Source organism: Hemitrygon akajei, chromosome 17 (genome assembly GCF_048418815.1).
Source record: "Hemitrygon akajei chromosome 17, sHemAka1.3, whole genome shotgun sequence".
NCBI classification, from domain to species: domain Eukaryota; kingdom Metazoa; phylum Chordata; class Chondrichthyes; order Myliobatiformes; family Dasyatidae; genus Hemitrygon; species Hemitrygon akajei.
The window spans coordinates 53023582-53036188 of NC_133140.1; the positions used below are offsets into that span (position 1 = coordinate 53023582).

The 12607-nt window shown below is 40.6% G+C and overlaps 1 protein-coding gene across 5 annotated transcripts in view; it reads right to left on the reverse strand.

The window, feature by feature from the left end:
• Window positions 1–12359, reverse strand: part of tshz3b (teashirt zinc finger homeobox 3b) — a 93644-nt gene extending 81285 nt beyond the window's left edge. For 3 of the 5 annotated variants that reach the window (XR_012101907.1, XR_012101906.1, XM_073070124.1), the window contains exons 1-2: window positions 12042–12359; window positions 11286–11422 (exon numbers count right to left, since the gene is read on the reverse strand). Coding sequence is in view for 1 of the 5 variants with exons in the window: in XM_073070124.1 (XP_072926225.1) it covers window positions 11286–11325 (40 nt within the window). In the remaining 4 variants the exon portion in view is untranslated. Of the gene's footprint in view, window positions 1–7659; window positions 7755–10459; window positions 10481–11285; window positions 11423–12041 lie in introns of those variants that run through there. The other 2 variants (XM_073070125.1, XM_073070126.1) reach the window with 2 other exon arrangements.
• Between the last annotated feature and the right edge of the window lie 248 nt (window positions 12360–12607).

A 12607-nucleotide genomic window follows, 5' to 3' on the forward strand; every position in this document is an offset into this window, starting at 1 on the left:
TATCTTGTTTCTCAATTCACTGACATTCTAAATCTAAATGTTATAATTTGCACAAAAATCAAGCCATAATTCTCCACGGAAATTTCACAACTCTTAATCAATCCTAATTTTATTCAAATACTGTAAATTGACTAGCTTGCTCAATTTATTTATTTACAGTGTCTATTATTGAACATAATAATAGTCTGCACTCATTTCTTGTTTCATAATGCCTGCAGAATAGTAGTGTGCAGGTTTTGAACATGCACAGGACTGAGAGGGTTAAAAAGGTGGACATAATTTTAATATCCAAAAGCTGCTTAAAAGCTGGGTAGGCTTGTTTTGAACACCAAAGAATAAAGAAATAAGCCATAGTTCTGTAAATATTTAATCCCATAAAGCGAGAGAGTAGTTAGTAAGGAACATGGATTTGTAGAATGACAATTGAGAGGTAAATCTTCAGCAGACAAGACAAATTCTTACTGCATAAAGCCAAACATAACTGGTGTAACATTCTTAACTAAAATGAGACTTACAATGAATAAAACAAATGTTCTTGAAACAGCTGTGATGATGGTTCAGACATACAGTTAACTCTTGGAGACCAGTATTTTCTCTTCAAAGATTATAAACAAAATCTTTTCAAATTATTTAAAATAAAACTGGAGGAGAGCAATATCTTATTGATAGAAACTAATCTGAAATTACGTTGCAATACTAAGAAATATTCAGTGGCTGCAATAGATGCTGGCCTCAATAACAACACCACCATCCTGTTAAAATATTCCAATATAACAAAAATTCTCAGGCCAATGCAGTATTTATGCCCAAAATTAATCCGCAGCTAATTTTGCTAAATATGCTACATATTGCAAATGTGCCTTCTACTCCACTTCTGAAATTTAGTTCACACTATAATTTACAACCTCTAGTACATGGTACATTTAGTACAACTGACAGGGGATGCATTTCTAGGCAAAAGCATTAGGAAACATGAAAATTAAATTCATGACTTTGCACGTCTGCGCTGATATCTCAGATTTTCATTACCATTCAATAAACAAACATACACTAGACAAAAAGTATATTAATTTTCTGACTGTCCATTTTGAATCTGGTATGTGGTTTGAAATTTACAGATCATATACACTTACAATTAAGAATAATTTGTCGCTGACATGATATAGTTCTGACAATGTGCTGACACTCCTATTGTTACTCAACAACAGACCATACATTTAATATTTTAAAACAATGTAAATAAGCTCCAGTTTTCATAACATTCATGTTAATTTTCAAATGCGGATATGTATTAGTTTAAGCAGAAATTTGAAAGAAAATAATTTTCATGTCTCAGTTTTACAGACAATGAGAGAATCTTAGTTGGTTTACGAAGCACAATAATAATGCTCTGCTTATATTACAATATGACACGAGAATGTAGATCATTGTACAGTAATGTATTTGGGACCAATTATGAATCAAACATGCTGTGCTTGTCGGTTGTATAGTTATGGTCACAAACCACATTACTGAATGTTTTTCTTTCCTCAAGTACACTCTCTCCATATCTACCCCAACGCTCATACTCTGTGAAAAAAGTATCATTATAATATCTGAAATTAGAAGTGAGTGGAAACTATTAAGCCTTACTATTATAACTCCTGTTATTTTCACACTTTACTGTTGAAAACCAAGAAGGTGCATTAATCTAATGGACTTTTTTCTTTGGAATATGATTTCCAACTCGTACACTGGTTCCTTTCAGTGAGAGAGACACCAGGTAAGGCTGCACCAGACTTCTCTATTGGTGACTGAATATTGATTATAGGAATGATTGATTCAATATTTAGATACATTAAACCGCCATTAAAGTGGTCTGACTTCCTGATTAAATGTGCATTCTATGTCCTGTACAGTAACCACATCAATGTCACTCCATTGAACTCCTAACTTGTTTGGATCAGGTTTCTCAGCTGGTATGTCTGTAACCAGCTAATAAAGTGGAGTAGGAGGAGGCTAGTTCTGTTACTGCAGTATTATTATAAGGCTTCACAGAACAGCAGATGTGATTGGCCAAATCAAATCTCTGTACAGTCCCATGCTATCCTTGCCCAAACGAGCAGCTTGATGACAAGCTGATTATCCAATTATTTAAATTTTTGTCAGTAAAAAACATTAAGTAATTATAATTGATTTATCAGCAGAGCCAAACTGCAGTACTTCTGTTTAGTAACCATCAGCATGGAATATTTCCGATTGAATCTGAGTAGGTCACTTTAGTGTACCAATCGTCAAGGATTCCCCATTTCAAAGGCTAACTTTTTACTAAAAAGGCAATCCTTACAATCTTAGTTTAATTAGCAAGTTATATTTCATTGTATATATAACACATCATCTTTCAGTTTAAACAGTTCGATTGCTTCTCAATGGTATTTCTAATTAAAAGTGGAATCACTGTTAAAATGCATGTGGATGAGCTATTAACCAGAAGCTAACTAATCAGAGTGGCAACAGTCATGCACAGGATTATTTCACAGAGCAAGGATGATTTTCAAAGGAAAATAATGTAGCATCCTGCACAGAAGATGAAAATCTGTAGCTAGGATTTGCTCTAAACCTCGAAAATTTTTCTGTAATTTCTAATCATTTGCCATTTAATGGTCCAGAAACCACTGTCAAAGTAACAGTCAGGCTAATGGCGCTCACTTTTACTTATGCACAAATGCTACCGAAACTTTACATGTGAGACAAAAGTAAAGCTAAACTCAAACATCCTGATGTTACACTGTGAGATGTATCATTGCACCACTATTAATGTCATTATAAAAGCAAATTGCTATTTGTCTTACAATGGAAATGCAATGAAGAGCATTAGTTTGCTTATGGAACAGTTATGTGTTGAACTAGTGTCCATAAATTTGGGTTGTCCATTTCAATTTTAATAAAATTGCTGTAGTTAGATACTGCCAGTTTAACAACTATAAATATGGAGTTTCAATATTTTCATTGTGGGCAGCATAGTGATGAAGCAAGTGGAGCTGTTTCTCACCAGCTCTAATGATATGGGTGTCTGTCCAGTGCAGTCTGTGTAGAGTTTGCATGCTCCCCCTGCGAGCTTGTGAGTATCCTCTGGGTTTCCCAGTTTCCTTCACACCCCAAAGATGTGCAGGTTAGTGGCTACTGTACACTGTCGCAAAGGTAAGTGAGTGAGTGGGAAAAACTTAAAGGAGTGTTTGGGAATGTGTAAAGAATAAAATGGGATTTACGTATAACATTAGTATAGTAAATACATGCTTCATGGTCAGCAGAGACTTGATAGTCTTAAGGGCCTGTTTCTATGCTGTAAGACTTTTTCATTCTATATTAAAGATATATTTAAAAAAAACAATTTTTCTTTCTATCTGTTTTCTCTTCGACTCAGCCGAACACGTTTTCTTTTTTCATTTCTCTTACCCTTCCTGAATTACCATTGAATTCAAACCTTCTAACTTGTATTTCTGTCTTGATCCTCTACTATGATTGGCTTAGAAGATACAGAGTTGCTTGTCCAGTTCCCCCAGGACCCCAATGCCATTTTTGCTCATTGTGATTTCATTACTTTGCACCACATATGAATATTAGAAACCTGAACATGTGAGAATAAGGCTATCTCATGGTAGTTGCAGTTAGGTCCCTATCACAACGAACAATGGCTCTCCTGGATACCTCACCATTGTTCAAACTGGAAATGAACCAGCAGAAGTTCCAGAGACTTTCCTGGTGCCTAAGGGAAATACATTCCTGACTTTCTAAATGCTTCTGGGAACATGACTGAAAACTTCTTTATGGATTTCATTCCACTTCTACCTTATGGGTGCACAGAGGATGTCAGAAACTACCCAAAGATGCTCACAAGGTAACTACTGCAAAGGTAGAGAGTCGGCAGCTGAAAGAAGCATGCAGTCTAAGACACACAGGAAACAACTGGTTAATGACAAAAAAGTTAAAATTCTTTGTCATAGCTTTCAAGCAAACAACACTAATGTCTTTAGCTTTTGCTCAGACCTTTCTCTTGAATGAGCCATGAATGCCAAATCATTTTTTTATTAATTAAAAAACTATGCACAACAGAGTACATATTTTATCAGCCCTCAGCTGCTTAAGTGTCTAGAAAAGACTGGGCTTTTTTTTTCAAGCAATCCAGAGCAAGTACTTGCAAGGGTCATATCTTTTTAATTATCTTTTCTTGCTTTGATTAATTATTCTGTCTGACAATAGCGTGTTTCTAATGCTATTCACCTGCCTTTGATGATTGACAACTTTTCTGTCTGATTCAAAGCAAACAGCTGCTGCCATGATTGCCTAGCAACCAGGATGTGATGGATGAGCCCTAAAGATGGATGGCTACAATAAATCATGTCTCCCGACTATAAAACAGTAAAAAGACAAGAATAAAACAGACCAAAAGTACGCTTTACCTCTGAAACTTTTCCATTTTTTAATTGCACCTGGAACAGACTTAGTATCAGTTGAAAGCAAAGTTTACACATGAACGAAAGGTACAGTTTTCATTGCATAATAACTACCCCCAATCCCATCCCACACCTCTAACTACCTCCCCAACCCCAATTTTTGAAAGTAAACACAAAATTAGGATTTCCCTTCCTGGTACACTGTAACATCTACAAACAAGGACCCTGGAAAACAAACTGTTGGTATTAATAGGTGTTTGAACTTGAGCCACAATTTTCCCCAGATGCCATTACTTTGTCCTTTATTAACACCTCAACTCTAAGGCTTTCTTTTGTTGCATTAGATGTATTGTATCCACTTATTCCACCCTGCACAAAACTTTTCTCTCCTGACTCTCTAATTAAAATGAATATTTCTCTTATTAAACATGATCTTTCTGTTCACTTACAAAAATGTGAGGCAGCCACATAATGACCAGCTGGTATCTGGTAACAAACAACTAGAAAGCAAAGTCATCCATCAAATTGTGCACATCTAGGCCTCCATTCCGTCCCAGCTCGTCCAACTCTCAAGTTACAGCTTTACACGGCAAGTCTAAATAATATTCAAAATGATAAATGGCACCATAAGCCTGATATCCATCATCAATCTTTTTTTAAGAAACATCCATCTTCAATAATGTACGTTTGAATCATGTGAAACCAAGAGCTCCCAGATTCATTTACACAACCCCCCAGCACGCTGTGCTGCTTGACTGATACCTGTCAGCTTGTCTCCTAAGTGCAAAATCTGCTGCAAGGGCTTAGGGAGTGGCATTGTCGATAATAGCAGAGCACACAACCTCTTCACTTACTCTGTCAATCTTTCTCTCCCTCCTCTTTTTTTCTCTCCCCGCCCTCCACTTTACCCTCCTGCTCCTATCCCTCCCATAAGCTTGCACTTCCAAAATCAGCAGTTCCTATTCTCAACTCTGTGCTAAGAGGAAAAGACAGTGGTGCACAAAACTGGGCTGTATTCCCTCCCTTCTATCTGGCAGGCCCCATTTGATAAATGACACATGTCATTCTGTCAGAAGGAAAGGGTGGGTCAGTGAAATATGACTCTGCTGAAAAGGAAATCGACTGTTTGGCATGGTGCAGCTATTCTCAACCAGGATCTGGTTTCAGAACTCTGAAAATGAAATCTACCATGTTTCAAGTGCACGCTGAGGCCAAGCTGACATGAGACCCGAGAAACTCTTCCTCCCTGCCCTTCAATATTTTGTAAAATTGCTCCTCTGACGGAAACCACAAAAAGAGGGCTTCCGTCAAACCCCTCAACAATTAGAGTGGTGATACATAAACAAAGTTTCTCAACGCGCACTTCCTAGCCTCTCACACGGACAGGTAAAAATGCGCATGTGAATGAGCTTGGCATCTGCACAGTAAAATTTTAAATTTTAAGAAAAAGAAACATTGGGACAGGCGTGGGCAGTTCCGTCATTCACCCATCCCTCACCACCCCCATGCCTCAGCCCCCACAACCCCCCAACCTTTCATTAACTTGCGGGTAGGTGGCACTTCTGAACCTCATTACTGAAAGAGGATTTATGAAGCTGAACCCAATGGCAAAGAAGAGGCATCTGTCAATAATTGCAGGGAGCTGCGTTCACAGCTCAAGAAGCTTTGAAATCTCATTAAGTATGCAGTTATCAGGCATAAAGATCAAAAACATTACTCAACTCAGACAGAATCTTATGGAAGAACATTAATTAGCAACAGGCCTACAGTACAAAAACAGACTTCCACCAACACCTGCCCATCCCACTACCAGTAACACCCCCTCCCGTCGTACAATAATTCCCAGCATCTGAGACTGATCAGCGACATGAAACTGGGAGGGGGGGGGGGGGGAATATCAGTTGAGACAGTCTTGGCGGTGAAGAGAGAAAAGGAAGAGGCTGTCAAAGTTGAGAAGGATGTCAGCACGGCCCTGATTACGGGGGCCTGCATAGTTCCCAGGCCTTTCATCATCTCTGCCATCAAAAACAGAGTCTGTGTCACAGATGGATGACTGATGGCTGCCAGTCTTCACTGACCTCGCCAAGCCTCCTGGGCCCCTGCTGGGATCCAGCCCTCAAGCGAAAGGCTTGATCTAGCAAGAAAAAAATTCTAGGCACAGAGCCCAAACCTGGAGCTACATAAAACAGCACTCTGTTTCCTTTAAAAAGGAATCATAATTGGATATTTTTTTTCACAGAACGATTAATAACTTCTGCTCTGATTTAAAAATGGCTGCAGAGAAAAGTTGATCACTATTGTGTTCCATATACTGACTCGAGTGTATTCATATAATTGTCACAAAAGAGGACCAGATGTGCTTTATTCCAGAGCTGCTACTTGACACTGTAGATGACAACAAAAGAATATAGAAATTTTCAAAGATCGACAGATTTTTATTCAGCAAAGGTATCAGGGTAGATGGATCAAAGTCAGGTAAATGGAGCTGAGGTACACATCAGCCATGATCTAACTGAATGACAGAACTTGTTTGAGCAGCTGACTGCCCTACTCCTGTTCCTATGATCACAGCTCCACGGGGTAGAAATTCAACTTTGGTCGCTGGTGCTAAACAGACTCTATACAATTGGCCACTGCTAGTACTCTACCCCAATGAACTCACTCTAGTACTGGGAGGGGAGTGCAACGGATGGACAACACTATTAGATCCATCTCCAACTACCAATTCAAGAATACACTTCCACAGACGAATGTTGCCTTCACCCTCCATCCCCTGCCTCCCAGTGTGGTAATATTAGATTACACTGCATTGCATATTCAAGCCTTGTTACAATTACTTATCACATGGATTACCAGTTGCAAATGGAATGCCTAACAATACCAACAAACACCACACACACACACACACACACACACACACACACACACACACACACACACACACACACACACACACACACACACACACACACACACACACACACACACACACACACACATATATAAAACAACTAGAATCCATTTCGCATTTTGCTTGTCAGCAAATAGACTCTAAGAACATGTCTCAATACAACAATATTTAAACATGCTTGATTTCCCAACTGATAATCAACTACCAGTTATATTACCAAATCTAAGTGCAGGCAGAATGGAATCCATTCAAACACAGATTGGATAGCATCATCCTTCCTAACATAATCTATGGTAAACCAGCATAAAATGTCACCTCCTGATCCCTGGGTTTCTCAGGCTGGCATCTTCCAATTGTAGACAGTGAGGCGGCATGACACTGGTATTGGTATCCCGCCAGCTTTACAATCCCTATGGAAATGAAGACGTTAGTGTGTGGCTGCCAGCGACGCATAACGCCCTCCACTGGCATCTGCCCAGCCCTTCTTATGTGCAAATTTAAAATACAACTCAGCTCTCATGACTAGGGTTCCACTCTTCTGGCAGGTACGATTATCAGAGCAGAGAGCTGCCCTGCTATGACTGTCTTGTAAGGGAGGCCACCTCTGATCATATGTGGCAATAACCATAGTTAAGAAGTGACATGCATCTTAACCAGGGCTACTACCACATCGAAAAGCCAATTTGAGGTATCTTTGCTAACCACCTTACTTCATTTTAACATAGATGGCAGCTAAAAATACATACTTAGAGCTAAGAATAAGCAAGTTTTGTGTTTTTGATCATTGAATAAATGATGAAGTGAAGCACTTCTTTGCAATGGATGACAAACACCCCATCCTACAAGATAAAGTGACTTAGTTACGCTTTCCCCTTTCTTAACAGCTGCTGTGGGTGATGAAACCAGATATTCATAATTGATAACATGTGCCCTGACAATACAGATTAATAATTCATAATTACATATAAAAAAGAAGTTAGCTATTCAAAGCATTCTTCAAGTATTGCAATTTTAGTTAACAGCAAACACTTTAGGGTGTGCGGAACACAATACTCTGTATGTAACACATTAATCAATGAACCTTTTTTGGACTCTGAATTTGAAAAGGCAGAATTGATGGATTGACGGATGTGTACCTTCATTCCTTTCTCTCACTCCTAGCTGAGCCCTAACAATCCTATGTTACAAAATGAACCAGTCTCATCCTGCTAACTCACCCTGGCTTCACTGCATTCCCATAACCCTGCAGCAGTCACAATTCATTCTAATCACTTTACAAAACAATCTTTAGCAAAAGAAAAATGCAGACTTGTGAGCCAATTTAAGAAATAACTGCTGATACATCAGTTATTGACTATTTCACTCCTGCTCATGATAGTGCTCAAGGCAAAACTGGGAACAAAATGACAGCATCAACTGCATGCAATAAACTGTTGCCCAGGAGAGCACTGAAACCTTAATTGACAGCTGTCAAGCTAATGGAAACAATGTCAGTTGATTCTGGAAAATTCTGTTTACTGGTTAAATATTTCAAAGAAACTTTCAGGCAGCCTTATGGTTATGCTTTTTTTCCTCCTTTTCTCTTTGTTGTTCATTCCTTGCAAAAGCTGAGAACGACCATAACCAATCATTCTGTCAGTTGGCTGCTCGGGAGAATCTCCATCCAACAGAGAATGTGTGGCAGGTTTGCAGGCAAATAATACTGCAACAGTCAACTACAAGTGCCTCTGTAGGTACTCTACCTCTCACTGCTTCCCTCATGTTTGGGATGATGGCAATAACAACTAAACAGATTATCTTAATCCAATGAGTACAATACAGCTTTCTGCTTCACATAGTTCATCTCCATGATTGATTCACTTTACTTGGCATAGATCATTTTGTATCTAAATAGGACAACACTGTTGACACATAAATTTTAAACTTTTACATACTAAGATGGGGAAAACGAATAACAAATGTTTCAATTATTTCCCATTTCCATGTGCACTTGCTATTACTTCTTAAAAATCTAGTTCAAAAGCTGCTTAATTTTATATTTTACTGCATGTGATAATGGACTAAAATGTTTCTGCCTACAGCTGACATGAGGAAACTAGAAAACCTTCTTCCAGCAATATACAATCCACACCTTTTTATTTTCTTAGAAAGTGTATTATGCTCTACATATACCTTATTACATTTGATCGTTGTTGATTTCTCTCCTACTGAGCCCATAAACTAAATCAATCTTTTTACAGATTCTTGTCGACAGTTTTAGTCTTCTCTATTAGACAATTCACAATGTGCTGTCACAATGCAGCAAGACATAAAGAATTTGTGCACCTGTCTGTTATGTCTACAAAACCGCCATTGCTGGGGGTTGTTCGTTGTTGTTGTTATTCTACCAGAGACCATTAAAAGGCCCTAATTCCTGTGACATGATTATCCAGGTACCAAAGCCCATTTGTCACCTGCAGCAGAAAATTGAGTTAATGCACAACTAAAGGCAACTAGGACTGTGTAATATCAACTTGATTACATCAAACTAGCTGCAAACCTAATTCTGCTGTATGACAGTGCGTGGAGCTTGTCATCTCCAATCATTAAACCTGTCAGGAATCCATCAGGTTTACAGCTAATTAGGTGAACACTAATGAAGCTGGCAAAACAACTTTTCTTTTTTTACGGCTGAGTGGACCTTTCAGTTTGGGAAATCTTGTGTATACTCAATCCGCTCAAGATTGCTGGGGACTGATTTCCCGAAGTTACCATCACAGCACATCAGCCGACATCTTTTTTTTTGTGTGTGTGTGCTACTTCCATCACTACAGAGCAATCAATTTGTCATCACTCTTTGTATACCACAAAGCAGTCATGAACCTTATAACTTGCAGCTGTGAGGGCCAAGAGGAAAAAAATTACAGGAAGTTGCTATGCCTCTAACAAAACAGAAAAAAAAAATCATGCACAGCTCACTAATTTGTCTTCATCAACGGCATAAATACTCTTTTTTCTCTGTTTTTAAATAAGTGGTCTTTCAGTCATCAACAACCCCTTCCCCATATCCATTAGGCAAAGGCATTTTGATAAAGTATGCCAAAGCCTCTGCATGGGAAAGAATGAAAGCACTCACTCTGCCAACTTCTGATTGACCATTAAGCTATTGATGAATGTGCCTGTCAGGAGAGAGACAATTAAATCAAATATGAAACAAAGTCGTTTTGACGGGTCATTTTGATAGAACAGTCCTATTCTTCCCTCTCTTAGCCGACATGCCTTTAAGTTTGTGTCAACATCTTTTTTTCTCTTAAAAGAATCTTGTCCAATCCCTTGGTCTCTCTTTTTTTTAAAAAAAGAGGGAAAAAAGAAGTGAAGTGGTTTGACAGCTAGATGACAGGGCAGGTGTTACGTCATGGGCATGTGCGTTGCTATGGTGAGTGATTTATTGATGTTTATCGGGAATGAATAGATCAAAGCACGCCAGATGACAGGCAATCAATCACGCATCAAATCAAGGATGGCAATTGTCTATAAAAACCAGTTCCATTGCACAAGCCCATTGTTGATGGTGGAGCTTCCTAGTTTTCTGTCCAACACACACTGAGGCGACGGCGGCGGGGGTCAACTTAAACTGGACTTGACATTACATTTACAATATATATCAATTACACATTTAAAGCAGAATTTTTTTAAAAGTACAGAGAGGAAAAGCCCCGCAAGCCCTGTCAGTCAGTCAGTCAGTCGAAGCGGCATGAGTGTCAGCTGACAAACACTGTTTGTTTTTGAATTTTTGTAAGACCTCTGATCTTCCCTTTTTATGGGGGGGGGGAGTGACGTGGTGACACAAGTTAACCAAAGAATGGGAGAGAATTTTATTTTCTCTCTTTCTTGCATTAGGATGGTTTTCACCAAAGGTAAATGGACCCGTTGTCTCCCCCTCCCCTCCCCCAGTCCCGTACCTGCTGAGCGCCTGGGCGCTTGCTGCTTCCTCCTCGGCATGCTGGCCGGAGTTAGCCCGACTGATCCCCAACTCCTTCCAAGGTGGCTGCGCGGCGGCCGGGCGCCGTTCTCATGCAAACAGCGACAGGGCTTCGGGCTGTCGGATCGGGCAGAAAGAGAGAGGCTCAGAGAAGAGTGCGAGGGGGAGAGAAGGGGAGGGAGGGAGGGAGGGAGGGAGAGGGGAGCAGGCAGGCACTCACTCACTCACTCACTCAGAGCCGCGCAGCTCTCTTTCGCTCTCTCTCTCTCTCTCTCTCTCTCTCTCTCTCTCTTCCACAACACATCGCCTCGGCTCCTCGCTGCGAGCTGCAACAGGCAAGCTCAAAAGAAAACGAGATCATCGCGTCACCCAAAGTCGGCATTCTTTAACTGTCAACTTCCAACAAACAAAAAAACAACACTCAACTCGTCAGCATCCCGCAGCCCGGCCACCAGCAACCCTCCCCATCGTGAGCGCAGGGGTCAGCACATGTCAGGAGCTCGTCCGGGCTACAGTTCCCGGGATGGCTGGATATTCCCAAACAGACCACTTTTTAAAAATGTTATTAGTTATTTTATAAGGCTTCTTGGAGAAGGAGGGGGGGATCAAATGCAAAATGATTAAGTGAGGCGGGTTTATACGTCCCTCCCCCGCCCCCACTATGCATCTGGTCTCCGGTCGCCGTACCACGGATTGTTTGAAAGTGTTCAGAGAGCTGGCAGGGGTATCTACTCACAATTGCCGCTCCGTTGTGCGAGGTGTGTGGCTCTCTCTGGCAGTGATCTGAGGCAATTCCCAGCTCGCCGGCGCCTCCCTCCCTCGCTGGCTCAGGCTTAGTGCAGACCCCGGCGGCACCTTTGCCTCATGGGCAGCTGGCCAAGTCTTCAAGCCCGCGGGGCTCTGGCACGGCTTTGTCGGGGGAATCCGCCAGCTCTCTGCCGATCAGATGGTCCACAGGCAGATCTCTGAGCGTTCAGGAACCTCCATTTAGACAGGGATCGATTGGGTTGGAGCTCGATTGCGCGTCCCTTACGGAAATGAACATCAGAAACGGGGGACGGGCTGGAAGTGTGTTGAAGTGCTTTGGCGAACATGGGCCAGCGAATGCCAAACAGTTTCTTGGCTGCCTAGTGCACTTTTTTTCTCTCTCTTGGCAGATAGGTATTTAATGACAGCCAGAGCAGATCAGGGGCGATCTTTCTGTCCCAGGCGCTATTTTAAAGATGTCAGGCAGCCAGTAGCAAATTCTTAGTGGAGTTGAGCGGCGAAGCCAAGGGCAGATCTGACTCTTGACGGTAAGAT